This window comes from Neolamprologus multifasciatus, chromosome 23, assembly GCF_963576455.1.
Source record: "Neolamprologus multifasciatus chromosome 23, fNeoMul1.2, whole genome shotgun sequence".
NCBI lineage: Eukaryota > Metazoa > Chordata > Actinopteri > Cichliformes > Cichlidae > Neolamprologus > Neolamprologus multifasciatus.
The window spans coordinates 42,967,275-42,988,968 of record NC_140460.1 but is presented as its reverse complement, the minus strand read 5'-3'; the positions used below and the strand labels follow the sequence as shown (position 1 = coordinate 42,988,968).

General features: G+C 43.1%; 2 protein-coding genes across 3 annotated transcripts; both read right to left on the bottom strand.

Annotated features, from left to right (window-relative positions):
• Positions 1-965: 965 nt before the first annotated feature.
• Positions 966-20,918, bottom strand: dhrsx (dehydrogenase/reductase (SDR family) X-linked). 2 transcript variants are annotated; one of them, XM_085151432.1, is made up of 7 exons: positions 20,783-20,918; positions 9,729-9,836; positions 6,451-6,519; positions 5,564-5,665; positions 5,276-5,483; positions 2,740-2,947; positions 967-2,047 (listed from the first exon to the last, which is right to left on the bottom strand). In XM_085151432.1, exons 1-7 carry the CDS (start codon positions 20,880-20,882, stop codon positions 1,865-1,867), a joined length of 978 nt encoding a protein of 325 aa, XP_085007558.1. In that variant the 5' UTR covers positions 20,883-20,918; the 3' UTR covers positions 967-1,864. The 2 variants fall into 2 exon arrangements, with proteins under 2 accessions (XP_085007557.1, XP_085007558.1); XM_085151431.1 differs by lacking the exon at positions 20,783-20,918 and having other exon boundaries at positions 966-2,047; positions 9,729-13,321.
• On the bottom strand, positions 13,462-20,916 carry LOC146492431 (E3 SUMO-protein ligase ZBED1-like). Its single transcript, XM_085151411.1, has 2 exons — positions 20,783-20,916; positions 13,462-15,753 (listed from the first exon to the last, which is right to left on the bottom strand). Exon 2 carries the CDS (start codon positions 15,727-15,729, stop codon positions 13,672-13,674), a length of 2,058 nt encoding a protein of 685 aa, XP_085007537.1. The 5' UTR covers positions 15,730-15,753; positions 20,783-20,916; the 3' UTR covers positions 13,462-13,671.
• Positions 20,919-21,694: the final 776 nt, after the last annotated feature.

Below are 21,694 nucleotides of genomic sequence, written 5' to 3'. Positions count from 1 at the left end.
TGCAGGTGTGCAGCGGTCAGTGGAAGAATCCGCGAGTTTCTCTGTGAGTTTCCCATTACGTCGTAGCTACTCGGTGCTTGTTTGGAAGTTTAGGGGTTTTTTCGCTGTAAAAAGAAGTTTTCTTCCCACGCACAACGGACACTAATGTTTTTGTCACTTTTTATGGAATCAAACTCAAAGTAAGGTCAGTACTTCCACGCTTTAAACGCTGCACGCTCATACTCTCTCTGCACTCGATATATGATCCATTGTTGATCTGCACACAGCTGTTGTCACGAACGTCGCACTCGCTTACGTCACTGTCATGAGACATTCTCGCAAAAAAATCACGGATTTACTAACGCAGTAACGCAGCGTTCCTACGGGAAAGTAACGGTAATCTAATTACTGTTTTTGCAATAGTAATCCCTTACTTTACTCGTTACTTGAAAAAAGTAATCAAATTACAGTAACGCGTTACTGCCCATCTCTGGTGAGGACAGCAAAGTGGAACAGAAACTTATGAGCCACTAAACGTCCTGCTCCACCTTCTGCTCACACCAGCATCTCATTTCTGGGAAACCTTCTCCTGATGTTGTTTGGATGTATGGAAGTTTTTCATCAGTGTGTAAAGAAGCACTTCTTCTCTTAGCTGCACGTTTAATCTTTAACAGCTTCAAACATTCAAATGGTGTCATTAAACCAGGTAACGTGCAAAAATAAATGCTGTTTTACTTATTAAATAAAACATCTGATTTAACTCTTGTTGTTTCAGCTCAGCTTGGGTTTCCTGGTCTGAGGAAATATTCGGCTGTCCGTCTTTGTAATGTTACCAAATCCGTTAAAGCAAACTGCTGCTTCAGTAGAGATGCAGATTTTTACAAAAGCCCAGTGACTGACTTTGATTTAGACCTTTCTAAAAACTCTTCCCTAAAAGAGTACATGCAAGAAAAAGTACTTCCAACAGTACTGAGCTACAGAGTAACAACACCAGTCCTTGATAGACCGAGACGTGACGTTTATTTACCATCGCAGAGATCAAATAACAGCACAGACAGCAGAAACATGGCTACATCGGTCCAAAGTGCTAAACAGAGCAGACTGTGCATGGAACAATATAAAGGAAGTCATACATACAGTGTCCACAGGGTGGCGCTGTGGGCCTGTGACTGAGAGTTAGCATGTAGGAGACGAGTGTAGCAAACCCGACTAAAGCAGCAGTGATCATTAGTGTTAATAACACTGACAGGTTCGTGTTTCTTTTATGGAGTCACATTCATGAAGCATTACAGTTACAGTTACTCTACGTGGTCCCGTCTGTGGGTGGAGCCAAGAGCCCATTTACAGCCTGAGTTAAAGGGACTGACTGTCCAGCTCCAGTCATCTCAGCGCCTTAAAGCGAGTGTTGCTGTGATTTGGTGCTGTATAAATAAAACTGATAAAGCATACAGCACTCCTGAGGCACGATTGCTCCTTTAGCAGCAACATCACAGCACACAGTGAAAAATAAAGTGAAGAATAAATCAGGCATGAACAGGTAACGAAGGCACGAAGGCTTCATGTGAGCTCAGACCTTTCCACGTCTGTGTTTGGAATAGTAATCATATTAAGGTGTGGTTTAAAAACAGGCACATGTGATGGGCCATGAGCTCGGGTCTACCACACATGGATGTAATTGCTCCTTTGGTAGAGTTATCTTTTTTGTCAGGTAAAGTTCAAATAGAGGTGGTTAAAATCATAATGAACAAGTCCATATGAGTAAAAGTTATATATGAAATCAAGCGTATTGTTGCAAAGCTTTGAAATGTTTGACTTCTGAAACATAAGATTGTCCCAGTGAAGACCGAGGATGCAGAAGTATCCAGCCTTAAGGTCAGCAGGTGGGTCACGCCTCCTGCAGGCCCACCAGCTGGCAGCTCTTTTTCCACAGCTTGGCCTGTAGTTCAGAGTCATAGGAAACACCTGCAGACTGCGTCTTCTGGCCGTTGTACAGGTAACAGCCACCCACGCCCTCCATCTCAGCAGCAGCTGCAGCATAGACGGCTGTAGAGGCGCCCTCTGCTGGAGTCTGAGCAGAGCACAGAACAACAACAGCTTCAAAGCCTCGTACCTGTAACATCTCCACAAGTGAGCGTTTCCTCTCAGAAAGATGCTGCAGAAAACTTCAGCTGCAGCATGTCGGACTTCTGTGCCTGTCAGTGAACGCATCATGTCATCATAACAGCATCACACACGTGCAGCTTCACAACCATGTGGTTCAAACTGAGCTGAAGGTTTGAGCATCAGCCACACACACACACACACACACACACACACACACACACACACACACACACACACACACACACACACACACACACACACACCAGGTCTTTATATGCATCATTATCAGTAATGGAGATAAGAATTCACTCGCTGGCCCACGTCCTCATATTTAGGTTTGACAGCGTTTAGTAGGTAAAGGTGAAGCTTGGACATGAACTGAGCTGTGGTTTGGGGAAGGCCTCGGAGGGGACTGGCAGATCCTCATGGACTAAACAGAAGTGAAGAAGTTAAAGATTTGAGAACAAGGAGGGAGGGAGGGGCACGTAAAGGAGAATGATCAGCTGAACTGGGGGAACCTCTGTAGATGACATCTCCTGGAAGGAGGCGTGGTCCTGCTCCTGAAATTCAGATACATAATCTCCAAAACATGAACACAGAGTAATAATAACAGAGGAAAACCTTCCAGCTGAAGACGATGAGTAACTTAGTCCTCACCCTGAACAATATCTTGGCTACCGGCTTCTTGAGCAGCTGCACCAGAGTCCACAGGTTATCGTACAGCGCCGTGTCCACCATCCCCGGGTCCACAGCATTCACCGTCACACAGCAGCTGCTGGCAGTCAGCTGCTCCTGCAGGCAGTAGGTGAACAGCACCAGAGCCAGTTTGCTTTGGGAGTAAGCACCATGGGAACTGTACTGGATCCTGGGAAGAAGATGATGAGAGTTAACCTGGCTTTTTATACATCCAAACTTCCCCAGAGTACTGCAGCCGGTACAGAGCTGAGAGCAGCCTGAAGCTGCTTCATATCCAGCTGCTATTAAAGAGCACGGTGTGGGTGTTAGACTCATCGTTACTCGTAAGCATTTACTTTACTCATTACTCCACCTATGGCTGTTTAGTTCACTTCGATGTGCTCAGTCAGAGAAAACAGCATCCAGGTCAGAGCTGCGTTCATGAAAACTCCGACATCACATTATCACTCTTGTGGGGTGGCTGTAGCTCAGGTGGTAGAGCAGGTCATCTACTGATTGGAAGGTTGGTGGTTCGATTCCTGGCTTCCCCAGTCTGCATGCCAAATATCCTTGGGCAAGATACTAACCCCAAATTGCTCTCCGATGCATCCATCGGAGTATGAATGTGTGTGAATGTTATCTAGAAAGCACCTAGAGAAATGTGCTTGTGCGAATGGGTGTGAATGGGTGAATGCACAAGTTGTGTAAAGCGCTTTGAGTGCTCAGAAGAGTAGAAAAGCGCTATATAAGAACCAGTCCATTTACCATTGTTATCTCGGGGTGAGAACATGTACTCAACTCATTTATTACTTCCAGGCTGGACTACTGCAATTCATTATTATCAGGATGTCCAAAAAACTCACTGAAAAGCCTTCAGTTAATCCAAAATGCTGCAGCAAGAGTCCTGACAGGGACTAGAAAGAGAGAGCAGATTTCTCCTGTTTTGGCTTCCCTTCATTGGCTTCCTGTTAAATCCAGAATTGAATTCAAAATCCTGCTCCTCACATACAAGGTCTTAAATAATCAGGCCCCATCTTATCTTAATGACCTTGTAGTACCATATCACCCTATTAGAGCACTTCGCTCTCGCTCTGCAGGCCTACTTGTTGTTCCTAGAGTATTTAAAAGTAGAATGGGAGGGAGAGCCTTCAGTTTTCAGGCCCCTCTTCTGTGGAACCAGCTTCCAGTTTGGATTCAGGAGACAGACACTATCTCTACTTTTAAGATTAGGCTTCAAACTTTCCTTTTTGCTAAAGCATATAGTTAGGGCTGGACCAGGTGACCCTGAATCCTCCCTTAGTTATGCTGCAATAGATGTAGGCTGCCGGGGGATTCCCATGATGCATTGAGTTTTTCCTTTCCAGTCACCTTTCTCACTCACTATGTGTTAACAGACCTCTCTGTATTGAATCATATCTGTTATTAATCTCTGTCTCTCTTCCACAGCATGTCTTTATCCTGTCTTCCTTCTCTCACCCCAACCAATCACAGCAGATGGCCCCGCCCCTCCCTGAGCCTGGTTCTGCCGGAGGTTTCTTCCTGTTAAAAGGGAGTTTTTCCTTCCCACTGTCGCCAAAGTGCTTGCTCATAGGGGGTCATATGATTGTTGGGCTTTTCTCTGTATCTATGAAGCGCCTTGAGGCGACTTTTGTTGTGATTTGGCGCTATATAAATAAAATTGAATTGAATTGAATTGAACTAGAACACAAACCAACAGTTCCTGTGAACAAAAACCTGAAACGTCTGAAATTCAACATATTTTATTGGTCGTTTTCTAAAAGGCATCGTTGCTGTGAGAGCTGCTCTCAGTCCGTCTGCATGTCCACACATCATCCCAGTAAAACTCATTATGTAACATACATCACAACCATGGGAACATTTAACACCATACAAACACTTCAAAGTGTGTTTTTGAAATCATTTTTTAACTTCTCCAGATGCTATAAAATTCTGTGACGGTTATGCACATGGCTTTAAATGCAGCCTTCAGCTCATAACTCTCCTCTGTCTGTGAACCTGATTTTGTTTCCTGTCCATTATTTGACCACATCCACGAGTTTGTGTGCTCCACATATTCAGCTTATCTGCTTTCTGTAGTGTGCCTGTGTGCATTAGCCCGTATCCTCACACAGTAATGCAACTAAGATAAAACCTTTGAACATGTGCGCCTTGTTTTTCCTAATCAGGAGCAGTAAGAGATGCTCCAGCAGGGCCACCGCTCTGTAGGCATGCTAAGAATACATGCTGGCTGAAATCAGGAAGCACAGTCTTCAGATGTGTCTGATTAAAGTCTGCAGCTACGCTGTGACCTGCAGCAGGATGGTTCAAGTCTGCAGGAGCGCTAACAGTGCTAACAGTGCTAACACTGGGATCTGGGGGAATGAAGATGACAAAGTGTTCCAGTTTAAACATGACAGTGAAGTTGCAGATTTGTGTGATTATTATAAAATGTGATCACTCTAAAGGTTTGTATTCTTTCAGATCAGAGGCTTTCACACCCACAGATTGATCTTCTCACCTCCTGTTTAAGTCCTCCATGTCTACGACTCCTGCGTAATGTGTAGCAGAGGACATGTTGATGATTCGAGAGCAGCAGCCCGGTTTTCCCGACCTCTTCAGCAGATCAAGCAACAAGTTGGTCAGCAGGAAGTGGCTCAGGTAATTGAGGCCCAAGTGGTACTCAAAGCCATCCTCTGTCTGTCTGTCAGGAACCATCATGGTCCCAGCTACGTGAAAGGAACAAGTTTAATATGTAGTAACCTGGTGACTTTGTAAAGACCATCATCAGTGTGTTTGTACAGCCTACCGTTATTAACCAGGACGTGGAGGGGCAGAGCTCTGTCCCTGAACAACCGCACAAAGTGTCGCACAGATTTCAGTGACGTCATGTCCACGAAGACAAACTCAGCTGTAAGAAAAGAGCAGCACTGACTCTGACTGTCATCAGGTAACAGCAGTCAGTCGTTGCAGTGCATGTGACCTCTCGAGGTCGCTGTGCACGCCACATCATACGCTCCACCATCAACAGGCAGAAATGATTGAGTTTGTCTCCCAGAAGTCCCTGAAGGTAACAAACATCTCAACAAGTGAGGACAGTAATATGTGAGACGAAGGGCTCACATGCTCGTTTCTTTACACAGCAGCAGATGCTGGTTTGTCAGGATTTACATTTTGTATTCTGAGGGGAGATCGTGTCCCAGGTCAAACTGGTTTTAACACCCTTATGTTGCCATGGTAACGGGGAAGAAAATGTGACATCCCTGGTTCATAACACCGATTATTTACTGTTAAAGTATCATTTTTAGGAAGAAATCAGGATTATTGTCATTGACAGTATTTTAGATTATCACTTATATGTTTTGCTACAGGCTGGGATGACTGATACTCACCATGTGTGGGGATAAAAGGTGTGTGTTTGTGTGTTTTCCAGTTAGGCTGGACTACACTAAGAGTTTATTTTCACTTATTTAAACGCGTGTCTGCGTCTACAGTCGGCTTTCATTTGCTCTCTGTGTCACTCAGATGTGATCACAGTATCACAGCTGACACTATTTCATATATGTATTTATGATGTAAAGCATTGCCATGGTATAACATTTTTATCTGAAATTTGAGCTTTTATTTTGGAAGACCCACTTCCTGTTTCAGAGACGATACTGAATGAGAGCTTCCGTGTTACTGGATGTGACTTACCGGTTCCTTCGGTCCCTTCTTCATGAATCTTCCTAACAGCTGCTGCACCTTCTTCTCTCTCATTCCCAGCTGGAGATGATGGAGATCAAAGAGAGGCTTGGTGGGCAGATATCCAGCAGCTGATGCACTCAATCCTACAGCCTACACTCGCTAACAAAACCTTTGGTACGACTGATACTAATGAACAAAACACTGGAGAAAAAGACAATCACAACGCGTCTATCAACAGGGGAAGGTAATATTCTTGTATTTTAGTCCGTCATCATCAGGATGATGGAGGTGATGAAAAAATAATCTAGAGCAGGGTTGTCAAACATGACGCCCAGGGGCCAGAATCGGCCTGTCAAAGACTCCAATGGGGCCCACTGGATGGTTTTGGAATACGTTTAGGAAGTTGGGTTTTACAGCTTTTCCTGCTGATGAACACCAGTACCATGACCATTCATAGTAATGGTAAATGGTAAATGGCCTGTATTTATATAGCGCCTTACTAGTCCCTAAGGACCCCAAAGCGCTTTACATATCCAGTCATCCACCCATTCACGCACCCATTCACACACTGGTGATGGCAGCTACAATGTAGCCACAGCCACCCTGGGGCGCACTGACAGAGGCAGTAGGCAACGGGTGAAGTGTCTTGCCAAAGGACACAACGACCGAGACTTTCCAAGCCGGGGCTCGAACCGGCAACCTTCCAATTACAAGGCGAACTCCCAACTCTTGAGCCACGATCGCCACAGTATTTAGATAAACAATTAAAACACAGAAGAATTTGTGTGGATGACTCTACTGGGCGATGAGACAGCAGCACTTTCTATAATTTTACACATTTATTTGTGAAACAGATTTCTTTCAATCACTACAGCAGCATCTTGTAGTAAAAATGAGACATACTGTTGAAATTGGACTTAATGGGATTAAAGGTGTAGTTTAGCGTATTTATGCTGACTGAAACGAGGGCATCACTGGTTCGGCCCACTTAAGATCAAAATGCTGTACGTGGCCTGCAATATAAAATGAGTTTGACATCCCTGCTCCAGAGTTAGAGTTTGCAAAGTTTGTATGTTAATGTCTTTTCAGAAAGTATTTATTGTTGGAAGTCTCATTTTGTAACAATCTTTAATCAGTAGTAAGGTGGCATGCATTGACACCAGGAATGTTTAGTTAGCCTTATTGTGCTAGAAAAGTTAAAGAAAGCGCTCAGTTGGTCCTACATAAACTGTAGATTCATTCTACAGGGTGGGCCATTTATATGGATACACCGTAATAACATGGGAATGGTTGGTGATAATAAAGTCCTGTTTGTGGCACATTAGTATATGTGAGGGGCAAACTCCTCAAGATGGGTGGTGACCATGGTGGCCATTTAGAAGTCGGCCATCTTGGATACAACTTTTGTGTTTCCAATAGGAAGAGGGGCATGTGACACATCAGACTTATTGGTAATGTCACAAGAAAAACAATGGTGTGCTTGGTTTCAACGTAACTTTATTCTTTCATGAGTTATTTACAAGTTTCTCTTTGTTCACAGCCATTGACATGTCGAAGAGGTTAACATGTGAGGAGCGGATTGAAATCGTGTTGATATCTGGTGAACGCAGTAACCGGGTCATTGCAGCAGATTTCAATGCAAGACACCCTACGAGACCACCCATCTCCCATGCTACAGTCAGCAAACTGCTTGCTAAGTTTCGTGAAACTGGTTCAGTGTTGGATTTGCCAAAATGTGAACGCAAGAAAACTGTCACTAATGAAGAAACATCAGTGGCTGTCCTAGCTTCATTCAGCAAGAGCCCACAGCGTAGCGCTCGCCGCATGTCACTGGAGAGTGGCATTAGTCGAACATCCCTTCGGCGGATATTAGCTACTCACAAATGGCGCCCTTACAAACTCCAGCTACTGCAGCATCTCAACCAGGATGACCCAGATCAGCACAGAATTTGCAGAATGGGCAAAACAAAAACTGGAACAGGACCCTCAGTTCACGCAGAAGATTTTGTTCAGTGATGAGGCAAACTTTTATGTGAATGCTGAAGTTAACAAACAAAACCACCGCTATTGGTCTGACACTAACCCACATTGGATGGATCCCTCCAAGACTGTTGGAACAACAAAAGTGATGGTTTGGTATATGGGGTACAACGATAGTGGGTCCATTCTTCATCAATGGAAACCTCAAGGCCACTGGATATTTAAATTGCTACATGATGATGTGTTTCCCTCTTTATGCACTGAAGCTGGCACGTTCCCTGAGTTTTTCCAGCAAGATGGTGCACCACCACATTATGGGTGCCAGGTCCGAGCATTCCTAGATGAACAGTTTCCTGGAAAGTGGATTGGTCGTCGTGGGCCAGTTGAAAAGCCCCCAAGGTCTCCCGATCTGACCCCCTTAGACTTTTATCTTTGGGGTCATATGAAGGCAATTGTCTATGGTGTGAAGATACGAGATGTGCAGCACCTGAAACTACGGATACTGGATGCCTGTGCTGGCATTTCTCCTGCGGTGTTGCTATCAGTGTGTGAAGAGTGGGAGAAGAGGGTTGCATTGAAAATCCAACACAATGGGCAGCACATTGAACACATTTTATAAGTGGTCAGAAACTTGTAAATAACTCATGAAAGAATAAAGTTACGTTGAAACCAAGCACACCATTGTTTTTCTTGTGACATTACCAATAAGTTTGATGTGTCACATGACCCTCTTCCTCTTGAAAAAACAAAAGTTGTATCCAAGATGGCCGACTTCTAAATGGCCACCATGGTCACCACCCATCTTGAGGAGTTTGCCCCCTCACATATACTAATGTGCCACAAACAGGACTTTAATATCACCAACCATTCCCATGTTATTACGGTGTATCCATATAAATTGCCCACCCTGTAGATCACTTCATTTTCATTAATACATTTAGCTGGCCTGTGGGCTACACTTTGAGAACCTAGGGTCTACTGGCAGTGCAGATATGAAGCATTCAGCTCCATATATGGAAAGATTCCAGTGCTGTTGTGTGCAAGTCATTCAATAAATGAATACAAAAGGTCAAAAAGTTCATATTAAACACAGCTGCTGTTTAGTTCCATAGACAACATGCTAAACATTTATAGCTCAAGTGGGCAGTAGGTTCCTTCTTACATAGTTGTACACACTGTTTTTGAGACCAGAGTCCCAGCCTGCGGGACATCTGAAACAATGCAACTTTAAGGCACTGCCACAACTAAGACAAAGTATAGAAAGGGGAACTGACTGAGTGAAGGCATGTGATTGGACATTAGCCTACCTATGATAACATGCATGCCAAGGCTTGCCAGGTGTCTTGCTGTTTCAAAACCAATTCCTCTGGTACCCCCAGTCACAATGGCAACCCTTCCATTTTGCTTGGGTAAGACTGTGTAGGAGGAGAGAGGGGACCACATAAGAACATTACACAATCTTTCATTTAAACTCTGGCGAGGTTCAGTAACGATGAGGTTTAAGACAATGCTGGGACAAACGTCTTCCGTGACTGATCTATTAACAGTCATCTGTAAATATGCAGCAGCAACACAGCATTCGAAGAATCAACAGAACAGAATTACAGTGAGTGCAGATAAGTCTACACACTTTTGTAAGTCAGGTGATTTACAAGAAACTTTTTCTATAGTTGCTCAGCTGGTTTTGTATAGAAACATATCTGAAAACGATATCTGAAGCAAATTGATTATGAATGCAATGACATGTCATCCTACTTGACTGCCACTGGGAAATACAATGACCACTTACCCAGGCCAGTGACGGACATTTTTTAAATAGTGCAATGAAGAGCATGAAGTGTGGATTTCTTAGATCAATTTTCACAGAACCTTTCTTGTAGCGCTCTTTAAGAAATAAATACCAGTTAATCTGCTTTGTTTTGCTTTTAACCCAGGAAAACAGCAGGAATATATGAAACCTATGAAATACACCGCTCCAGAACAGACTGGTAAACTCCGTTTGCATTGCATTTTCAAATATTGAACGCAAAAAATTGAATGCAAAGTGAAGACATCAAGCAGCCAGACCAGCAAAACCTTTACTCACATTTATTATCAGTCAGTTCTGCAATATGTGGACAAGTATTTACAAAGTACATAGCCTGAATGACATTTGAGGGGAAAAAGGACAACTAAACATCAGAGTATACTAGGAAGTCACAACAACTGAGGTAAGATGCGCCCAACTACTATCAAAGGCAGGTTTCTGTAAGTCTGCCAAGGTATTCGTCCCCCAACATACAAACCGGAAGATTTTCACATGGTTAATGAGTTTAAAATATTCTATTTTAATCTGTGACATGATCTTCTCCAAACCATTACAATGTAGTTTTGGTACATAAATCTCAACAGCAACAGAAAATTTAATTTAACAGCAAATAAAACATTGTTGTTTCAGACTGTGTAAACTGATCACCCTCGTGGTATTTCTTAGAGATATTTATGAACCAATAATTCACCTAGGTTTCAAACAGCGCAGTAAATTACACGTTTCCTTATCACATAGTATCAAGTTTAAGTGTATGAAGTTTAAAGAGATATAAGTAATCGATCTCTGGCTTCCAACATTGGCTTGTGGTACATGCAGTGTCACGTCACTGGTGGGAAAGGAGTCTGATCCTAAGCAAGCGAGTGATGGCGACTAGATCGAGTTAGGCTCACCTCAGTGCACAGCTTGGTCACTGGAACCAGTTTCCTGTACTCTGTTCCACTCTGGACTTACTCTAAATGAAAAGAGGCTGGCAGAGTGTGCTTGTACCCCTTACTGTGGAATTTCCATGCCCACATGGGCAGCAAATGTTTTACCTGGAGAGGTGTGTTTGTGCACTACGTTCCCCCACCGAGATGTGTACAGGTGAGACCATCAAGCAAGACTTTGGGAATGGCCACAAAGTGATTCAGGAAAACTGTCGAATGACTCACGAGAGGGAATCGGAGCTAAACTCACACTCTACATAGTGGTAGTGAGATGCTACTGGCTCAACCCTTTGACCATCTCCTCGACGGTCTTCCACAGTTCATCCGGTACTGTTCGTGGCCGAGTGTGAAGCAGTGGGAATGATAGACAGCATCTCCAAGTCTAGAAAAGGGTGAAACCCACTTTAGTTTAAGTATCTCAGAAGTGAGGGGAGAGTGGAGGGTGACATTTCACAGTGAAAAGATAGCAGAGCTAAAACAATGCAATTGATTCCCCCTTTGATCAGTCAATCAATCAATAGACTGTGTTGAGCCACTGTTTCTACACATCAAAAGGAGTCAGTTGAGGTGGTTCAGACATCTGACTAGGATGATTCCTAGGTGAGGTGTTTCGGGTATATCCTACTGGGATGAAACCTCCGGGCAGACCCAGGACTCACTGGAGAGATTATATCTCTCATTTAGCTTGGAAACAACTTGGTGCCCCACCCAGAATAAGCCATTAGAGGATTCTGGGTTGATGGAAGTCTGAGATTCTCTGTTTAGGCTTAGACCACTGCCTGTAAAACTCAAACCAAGAAAGCAAAGAAAGAAACAAATCAAACAAAAAACAATGGATACATGCATGTTCCCTTATAGCTCTTAATACCCTCTTGACGTGGCGTGGCACTTGCCAGATTAATTTGCATTTAAACGCAACAGGTGTGCACAGATGAGGGGAAAAAATAGGCTGTGGATTTTAGGTTTTGTGACCCATCTAATGGAAAAATCCTGAATACCTAGCCTTCCAGTATTCCACTCTAATCATCCAAAGCTGAGGCAAGTATGAGTTGTAATTCCCAAAAGTTGATTCTGTTCATCTGGATGTAGTGATTTCAGTGGGGGAAACGTTTCGTCATCATCAGGTGACGTCTTCAGTCTCAGCTGACTGCTGGTTTCCAACCTTATAAACAGGACATTTGCACAATGACTGAAACCAGCCCACTGAAGGAACAATGGGCTGGGAGGTCAGTTCCTTGAACATTAATATGCAAATTGTCATGACCATTGATCAAAGCCCACTGATCAATGTCCATGAGTACCATTCACAGAGAGTTGGGGAATGGCTGCAATCACAGTATTGTAAGATGGTGACAGATGTACCCTTAGGCACTCTCCTCGATTCAGAGATGGTCTTTCCCACCTCTGCTCCAGCTGATCCAGGTCCAGGTCCGGAAGCTCCAGCCGATCCAGGAGAGAAACACAACCGCTGACTAAGCAAAAACCTGTAGTGATCCCGTACGTGTCAGAACAGTTGAGACGCATTTTTTCTAAACACCGGGTCTCTGTGGCTTTTAAACCCCAAAACACACTGCACCAAAAACAGGTCCACCCCAAGGATCGGGTCCCCGACACAAACAGAGTAACATAGTGTAGCTGTTAAGTGCCAGGAGGATTGAACCAAACAACCTCTGGCTAAGAGGATGGCGCAACACAGAAGAGCTACCTTGTCAGGCCAGGACTCTGAGGATGTAACATCCTGGACAGGGAGGAACGCTGGTTTGAGGGCGGAGTCAAGGAGGCCATTTACGTGAAAAGGGAAAGACCATCTCTGAATCGAGGGGGGGGCCTAAGGGTACATCTGTCACCATCTTACAATGCTGTGTAAGATGGTTCACAGAGAGTTGCAACCATTCCCCAACTCTCTGTGAATGGTACTCATGGCCATTGATCAGTGGGCTTTGATTTGCATATTTGCATATTAATGATCAAGGAAATGCCCTCCCAGCCCAGTGTTCATTCAGTGGGTTGGTTTCAGTCTTTATGCAAGTGTACTGTTTATAAGGTTGGGGAAACCTGCAGTCAGCTGAGACTGAAGAAGTCACCTGGATGAGTGACGAAACGTTTCTCTGACTAAAAATGTCCAGATGAACAGAATCAGCCTTTTGGGATTTACTAACCTGGCCGACTGAGCATGCATCAAGACATGAGTTGTAATTTAAAAAACAAAACAAACAAACAAAAAACAGCTGAAACACATTTATAATAAAGACAAAACACAATATTGCTACATAAACGATAAATCTTTTCTTCTTCTTCTGTAACCTTCCACTTCATTTTAATACAATAGAGTTTGTGCAGATTTTGAATGCATAAGGACATCTGCTCCGTAAAGGAGAAATGTGTTTACAGCAGTTAACTTGAAAGCTAACGTGTCCCATATGTTATAAAGGCTGAAAACGTTGTCCCTTTATGCCAAACATACAAAGAATACAGATAGCAAAGTAAATAAAGTTCTTTAAAACCTCAGTCACTTCAGTGCTGAGCCAAACTAGAGTTGGTTTCCAAAACAGTTTCAAATTCATCCTCACAGGGTTCAGGCTCATAGTAGCTCCGAGAGTTCTCATACAGGAAAACCTGCATATCCACTAGAGCTGAAGGTATGCGGTTTCTTTTCCCAGAAAGAAAAGTACCTGATGAGCTGAACAACCTATGACAAGGAACACTTGTGGCAGGAACGCACCAATACTTCTGGAGCACCTTAGGAAGTGTGGGGAACAAAGGTGCATGGTTCGACCACCAAAGCAAAGGGTCTTCATTCAGACCTAGAACCCTCTGTGACTTGTAGTTGCTCAGCTCCTCTACTACTTGAGCATGTAGCTCCTCCTGGCTCTGGTCTGCATCTGACTGGCAAAATATGGCAGCCAGAGGGTTGTCTTGAACTGAAGTGCTGGCAGAAGATTCACCCGATAGTCCCTGTTTTTTGCAAGGTGGCTCATCAGACACCAAAGAAAATTCATCAAGGCACAGTCGCTCCGAAATCTGCTTCTCCAGGATTGCTTTGGCCTCTTCAATAATAATACTCTCAACTTTGGAGCGTTCTTGGGTGGAAAGAAAAGGCAGTTTCTTATAACGAGGATCCAAAAATGTAGCAATGTTGAGGAATGTTGCGATCTCTTGGGATAACTGTGAATTCTGTGAATATGTGCTTGACAAGACCTTGGAGATGACCTCTTTGCTCATGCTGATCTCTTTGAGATCCCCTTCCTTAATTTTGAGGGTGGTGTTCAGCAGCATATGAAGGACAGGTCTCACCATGCTAATGGTTGGATACTTACAAGAAGTGATCATGTTTGCCACAACTTTAAAGGGCTGGAGGACTTCAATCAAGCCCTCCAACAAGGCCCAGTCAGAACCGCTGAAGGTGAAATGATGGCTACTAGAACTCTCTACAAGTGTCATACTTATAACAGCCTGCTGCTCTTTCAGTCTTTGTAGCATTGCCAATGTACCAAACCATGACCTGTCCTGGTCTGTGATGAGTGTACACTGAGCAAGGCCGTGTTGCTTCTGCTTTTCTGTATACATTGCAGATTCTCTATAATGATCGACAAGCTTGCGGCAGCATCCCAAAAAGCCGCTCACTCGTGGCAGCTGGAAGGCTTCAGCCATTGCACGATTGATTGTGTGCCCAAGGCAGGGCATTTCTACTGTCAGATCCAGGAGGGAGCATGCTTTCACCACATCCACCGAACCATCTGTGGTAGCCCCAATGACTTTATGAGTTATCCCCCACTTCACAAAGGCTTCATACATGGCTCTGGTGATATTCTCAGCTCTGTTGTCCTCTTGTACTTCAAAGGTTTTAAGGCATTTGTTGGTCACCGAGAAGCCAGATGCACTGTTGTAATTGATCGAATGCACAGAAAGTGAAATATATGTTCTGTTTTGTGTTTGGCTTTGCCACAGATCTGTAGCAATGCCACAATTCATCACTCCACTAAGCTCATTAAAGACCACATTTTGGGTACGGCAGTACATTTCAGGAACCATTTTGCCTGCGAGGTCACTTTTGCTTGGAGGAGAATATCCAGGGTCGACAATACCGATTAAATTCTTGAACGTAGGCTCTTCAACTGTACATACAGGATATAACCCCTCACAAATGAACTTGATAATAGCTACTGTCAAATCATTGTGTCGTTTGTTTTCAGAGTCTACGCTCTGCCTTGAATAGGTTTCCTGGGACTGCTGCTGTGAAACTGTAGGCTCAGTCTTTATCCGAGAAAACGCCGTAGCAAAAGCTTCACGCATATGATCTGTGTTGCTTTTCACAAACTCACTGAACTCTATGGGATGGTTCTTTTCAAGGTGGTATGACAAGTTTGAGGTGTTTCCAGAGTAGGCAATTTGGCTCATACATACACGACAGTAAATCCTTTTCCAGTGTAATATGCAGCCATCTGCATCTGTGTCGAAGCCAAAGTACTTCCACACTTTGCTTTTGGCACGTGGGTGTGCGACCAGATTGAGGCCTGAGCACGAAGGTCCTGAACTTTTACCCTCCATTGGCTCCTTAGGTAAAAAGTCCATCAGGGTGATGCTCTTATCGAGAACCTAACAAGAACAGTGAAATAAACATTTGATTTTGGTGATAAAAACATTTTAAGTGTTTGAGAACTGGATTTTACAATCCTCCCAACAATTAACATGCAAATGAGCAGATAAAATAAAATATCTGGCTAAGATAGGAATTTGCATGATGGTTACCACTGATACTGAGGTTTGCACAAGTAACCCTAACACAACAACGCCACATGAGACACTACATGTACGCAATCCTGCTCTCAAAAACTGACAGATTTAGCCTCTGAAGCTGGATTTAAGAAATAACTGTTTAAAAGAACATGTTTAGCACCATCTTGAGTTAGTATAGAATATCAGGTCACCAGGTTTGTTGGTTATTTGCAACTGATAGACCCACAATAAAAAAAACAAAACTTCTTGTTGCAGCCAGGAGTAATTAAAAAAAATACCCTTTGAACACATTTTTTAGTTTTCTTGTTTCCGTTTTCGTCACTAGCTTACATAAACTAATATAAGCCTGTTAACCACAACCAACCAACTCTGTGATGTCACATCCTGTACTGGCACAGGGTAGTGCTAAGCATGTTCTAAAACCTTTAAGCACTTATTCTTATTTAAGTCTTACAGCTATGTCAGTTTTTGACAGCACATCCTCCATAGTGTAAATTACACAGTGTTTCATGTCCACTTTAAACCCACCTTCAATAAGTTGATAATGTTGCTGCCCTTTTAGGTCGGCACCAGAAATATTAGTCAATTAAACTAATTACTCATATCTAAATCCTTTACCACATAGGTGTCAAACTCTGGCCCGCAGCCCAATTACATTTGGCCCGCGAAGCCATACCAAATTACTATTAGAGCTGGCCTACTGGTGTTATACAGCTAATATATATATATTGTTTAGTATTAAGCTTTGCTTGTTCCATATTCAGTTTTTCAGCAAATGTGTTTGAGTCCATAAGAAGAGATTCATTCTTAAATCTGGAGGAAGATTTCTTTTCAATAAATATTAATGTTAGCCCGCGACCTTGTTCCAGTTTTGAATTTTGGCCCACTGTGTGTTTGAGTTTGACACCCCTGGTTTACCACATCATTTAACTGCTGGTTTTACTACACTACGGTTCCACCCACAACTATTTGGCAGCCACATCGTATCTAACTCAAGACCAATAACAGCCAAGTGGAGCTGCAGTCCTCCAATATTTGGCTGTACAAAATAAGTCTCGGTCGTTGTGTCCTTGGGCAAGACACTTCACCTACCGCCTACTGGTGTTGGCCAGAGTGGCCGATGGCGCGATACGGCAGCCTCGCCTCTGTCAGTCTGCCCCAGGGCAGCTGTGGCTGCAACCGTAGCTGCCTCCACCAGTGTGTGAATGTGAGAGTGAATGAATAGTGGCATTGTAAAGCGCTTTGGGTGCCTTGAAAAGCACTATATAAATGCAATCCATTATTATTATTATTAAATGTTTGTGAGTCCGAGTAATCAGACACAACCATTTAATTACAGGAATGACAAATTATAAACAGGCATGTTAACATTAACCTTAAGGAATGAAGGCTACCGGTTGCAAATACTGCTAAACCATGGCGCATTTAATGTGTGTGAAATGCTGTTCACATTCCAAAGTGGCACATGTGACGTGACACGGTTTTCACACGCTCTTCAAAAAACCAAATCCTTCAACTACGTTCACATTCCTGGAACCAAATTTCCAGTTTGTGTAATGGTTGTTTAGCCCTGCGTGAAAACGACTGCCACAGGTCGCGCTAATTATATAAACACACTTCAAACAAATTAAAGGGACACTTTTTAAATCAGAGTACAGCACTGAGTCAATTAAACTTCTGAGACATTGATATGGTCAGTTAAGTAGCAGAGAGGATTGTCAATCAGCTTCAGCTGCTTTGGCATTATTGAAATTAATAACAGAAAAAAATACTGTTTAACTTTGTGGCCTTCTGTACACTTCCTCTTCTATACACACTTCCTCTTCTATACACTTCCTGTTGGTTACTGGGACACTTTGATTGCACTACTTTAGTACTGATGACTTTTTGTAAATTGAGCACAATATACACTGTTTTTTTCCATTTTTGCTATAGTTTATATATAAAAATAAATACGTATCAAGAACAAAGTTATGAAAAGAAAAAAATTATTTTAGGTGGTTTGAAAGGATTTTGTGCAACCTTTTATTTATAAACTGAGGTCTACATCTAGAAAAATGACTTTCAGTTTCTTTGTGGTTTTATTGCACTTTTTAGCAATTTATTTAGTTACTATGAACTAAAGTTACTAAAATTAGGATAAAAAAAAAAAAAATGTAATACTGATGTAGAACAAATTCCATCCATTCGCTTCCGCTTATCCTTTTCAGGGTCGCGGGGGGCGCTGGGAGGAAGCTGGAGTACCTGGGGAGAACCCACGCAAACACGGGGAGAACATGCAAACTCCACACAGAAAGGCCTGATGGTGGAATTGAACTCAGGACCTTCTTGCTGTGAGGCAACAGTGCGAACCACCGGGCCACCCATTTAGAATAAATTGAAATGCTTAAAAAAAACAATTTCCGTATCAATAAATACTGGAGTAACATTTTTTTTCTTGACAATCCTACTCTGTACATGTCTAAAGCCCTGCCTCCAACCTGAGCGGTCTCTCAGATAAACTCGTCTCTAATCCAGCTCCTCCTGGTTCGTTCCAACAAAAGCACACATGATTAAAGATGATTGATTTATTGCAAGCATCCAACAAATCTTGATTCGTCACCAGTAACACTGATCATTGCTACTGTACTGCTCATTAAATCAAAGGCCAATCAGTTTTGATCTTTAAAGTACTACAGCTGATGTTCCCCTGGAGCTTTAACCCAGGAGTTCTGTCTGGGTTAAAAATAAAAGCTTGGATTCACATATACTATTATTTTATGACATGTTATATAGAGGTGCAACGGATCACGGTTGATCCGTAATCCCAACCGATCCCACTCCACGGTTCGGTACGCACCAAGTATGTGGATGGTGGCGTGGTGGGTCTGTCAAGTCATAGTTCTGGCCCGCGCTAGCGTCCAAGTGGAGGAGCAGAGTAGTTTAAGCAGCCCTTTGCTGCCCAGCCCGACCGGCTAAAGCTATTACAGAAGCTGTTGGGGTGTTTAGCTGCAGACGGGGGGCCGTCGTCTGTTGTGCAAAACAAGGGTTTAAACTGTGATGGACGTGCTTGAGCCACGCTATGATATCCCGTTTGTGTCCACTTTAGTGGCAAGATCGTTCAGAGCGTGTATGAGCAGGAAAAGATTTAAGTTATGGCTGAAATGTCCCAGACATCTTCTGTTGTCCTAACTGCTACAAATGGGTGGAGCTGCAGGGCAACGGAAAGCTACGTGACTGTGACCGCTCGTCATATCACAGCAGAGTGCGATATAATGAGAAGAGTGTATTATTGTAGGGTCCACCCTACATTATAAAGCGCCTTGAGGCGACTGTTGTTGTGATTTGGCGCTTTAAAAATAAAACTGAATTGAGTGGTAGATACAAAGACTGCACTGACCTATATTGTACCATCATTTTTTTAATAATTGCGTGGAACGAGTCTAGAGCTGAATGTTTTTAACAGGCAAAAATACTTCAATAAGTAAATGTTAAATTTTTGTCAATTTTCTTTTTTCGCTGATCCATAAAATTGATCCGATCCGTGACTTAAAACCATTAACGATCCGAACCATGAGATTTTTGATCCGTTGCACCACTAATGTTATATAAATATAGTTTACTTCGGACTAAAATAGCTGGTAAAACATGCTTCAGAGAGCCACTTATTACCTCTGCCACCGTTTTAATGGACCCAGCTGTTACAGCTCCACAGATTCTTCTGTGTGTTTGTAAAGACAAAGCGGGTCTCGTGTCACAACTTTACTACAGTGGCTGTGAGCTCAGTGAGTATGAAGCTCGTCCCTGGGGACATTTTAATGCACGTCAATAGAAAACGCATAGAAACGTGCTTGTAAAGGTCAGTGCATTCACCATCACAGGAAGTGTACAAACATGAATCAGTGTAAGAAAACAAATGATTGATAAAGAAAATTAAATGAACCTCCTTTGAAAACAGGATTATTCTGATGCGATCTGAGGCTACGTCCACACATACACGGGTATTTTTGAAAACGGAAATTTTCCGTTTTAAAAAATAATCCCGTCCACACGTAAAGGCAGAAATGAAGGAAAACGCTGCTAGGAACATGCCAAAGCAGCAGGTGGCGCTATATTCCTAACCGTGCAGAAATGTTGGCCAATCAGAAGTCTAGAAGCCTCGGTGGGAAAAAGTAAACAAAGCTGGGGCATAGAAGCAGAACCGAGTGGTATGTGTGGAGGGACAGTAACTGTGTGTGTATGTAAGCATTTAAACACTGCAGAGAGAACAATTAACAGTATTGTAGAAATTCATTTCACCGAAACAATAACGTGGCGCACAGTGTGACGTCAAAAAAGGCGCGCATTTTTGACGCTGCGTTTTCTCCGTTTTTCTCGTCCACACCTAAACGCACAAACGGAGTTTTCAAAAATATCCAACCTGGCCGGAGTTTTTAAAAATCTAAACGCCGTTTACGTGTGGACAAAAGGTGCAAACGCATAGAAAAGGCTGCGTTTTCAAAAATACCCGGGTACGTGTGGACGTAGCCTGAGAGTCACCTTTGTGTCACAGCCCGCGCAGGAGCCCACGAGGAGACGGACTCACCGTAAGAATCATCTCCGTTTAATCTCATCCCAGCATAAAACCGTTTAAGAGTTAGAAAGCGCTACTTTAACAGCTGTTCAGCCGCAAACACACGCACCGCACGGCTCTGGCAGAAATCACATCTTCCTCACACTATCGATCGGTCCGGAATTACGAACTAACGAGTACTTCAAACTCTCCGCGTCCTGTTCTTACAGCTGACTGAGCAGTGTTATACCTGCAGGCGCTCCTGTCGACGACAACATCAGTACCGCACATGGATCACATGGTGACAAATATGCACAAAGCAGCAGACACAGAGCTGTGTAAGAGAGAGGAGCTGACCTGGGAGCGTAAAGGAGCGGTTGAAAATTTGGTAGAGAAGAACTTTAATTCCGCATAAGTACAGTTTGAAGAGAGGCACCAGCACCGACTGAAGAGACATCCTTCTGCTTCCCACACCGAAACGCTTCCGAGTCCGAGTGTGCTTCCGTTAATGAGTCCGAGTGGACGCCTCACTGGGATAAGTCTGTCAGTGGTTCCGCCCTCTTTGCGTCAAAACCTCTTGAGGGCGGAACCAAAGAGCTGAAACGCATTTTCTCCGCTAAAGCTGTGAACACTGTTTACTTTGAACAGCCACATCAATGCGTCTGCTGTCGTCGTGTCAACAATAATAACAGTACTTTGTAGTTTCTGAGGAAGAGGCTGTGAGCTGTTTGATGGCCTTATTCAGACGTTATATTTATTGGGCCATAGCAGCGGGGTTAAAGTAGGGGCAGAGATGAGGTGCAGACCCGCCACATGCACTCTAAAAAGTAATTAATGGGACCTTTAGTCATTACTTACATGTATATGTTGTTGTGAAATGAAAAATCAAGTTCATAAATACTGTTAGACTTCCTAATTAAAATTTTTATTTTATTGAGTTCGGGTGACACATAAATTATGCCTCTTTACTCAATATATAATCGTGATTTGTCTGAATTTAAAATCTTCTTTTAATCAAAAAACAATATAATTTTAAGTTCTGTCGATGTAAAATACAACTTGATGACGTGTAAACAGCTCACAGTTCCCTTCTTCTACTCAAGCGGACATATTCAACAGCACGTGTTCAAGGTTTATCAAAGAGCTGTGTTCGTCGCGAACGGTGAGTAATTTTATGCGAAATTACACATATTTGCAGTCGCTCTGGATTTTGTTAGTTTACTTTAAAACAACGATGTAACATACATAACATACATCTTAGCTTGCCCC

Excerpts from the sequence above, each read along its gene's own strand:
- dhrsx (XM_085151431.1), bottom strand. The coding sequence starts at position 9,972 with ATGACTGTTAATAGATCAGTCACGGAAGACGTTTGTCCCAGCATTGTC. Across the intron at positions 2,948-5,275 it reads ATGGAGGACTTAAACAGGAG|GATCCAGTACAGTTCCCATG; the intron begins GTGAGAAGATCA and ends TCTTCTTCCCAG. Across the intron at positions 2,048-2,739 it reads TAGCCAAGATATTGTTCAGG|ACTCCAGCAGAGGGCGCCTC; the intron begins GTGAGGACTAAG and ends TGCTCTGCTCAG.
- LOC146492431 (XM_085151411.1), bottom strand. The coding sequence starts at position 15,729 with ATGGACTTTTTACCTAAGGAGCCAATGGAGGGTAAAAGTTCAGGACCT.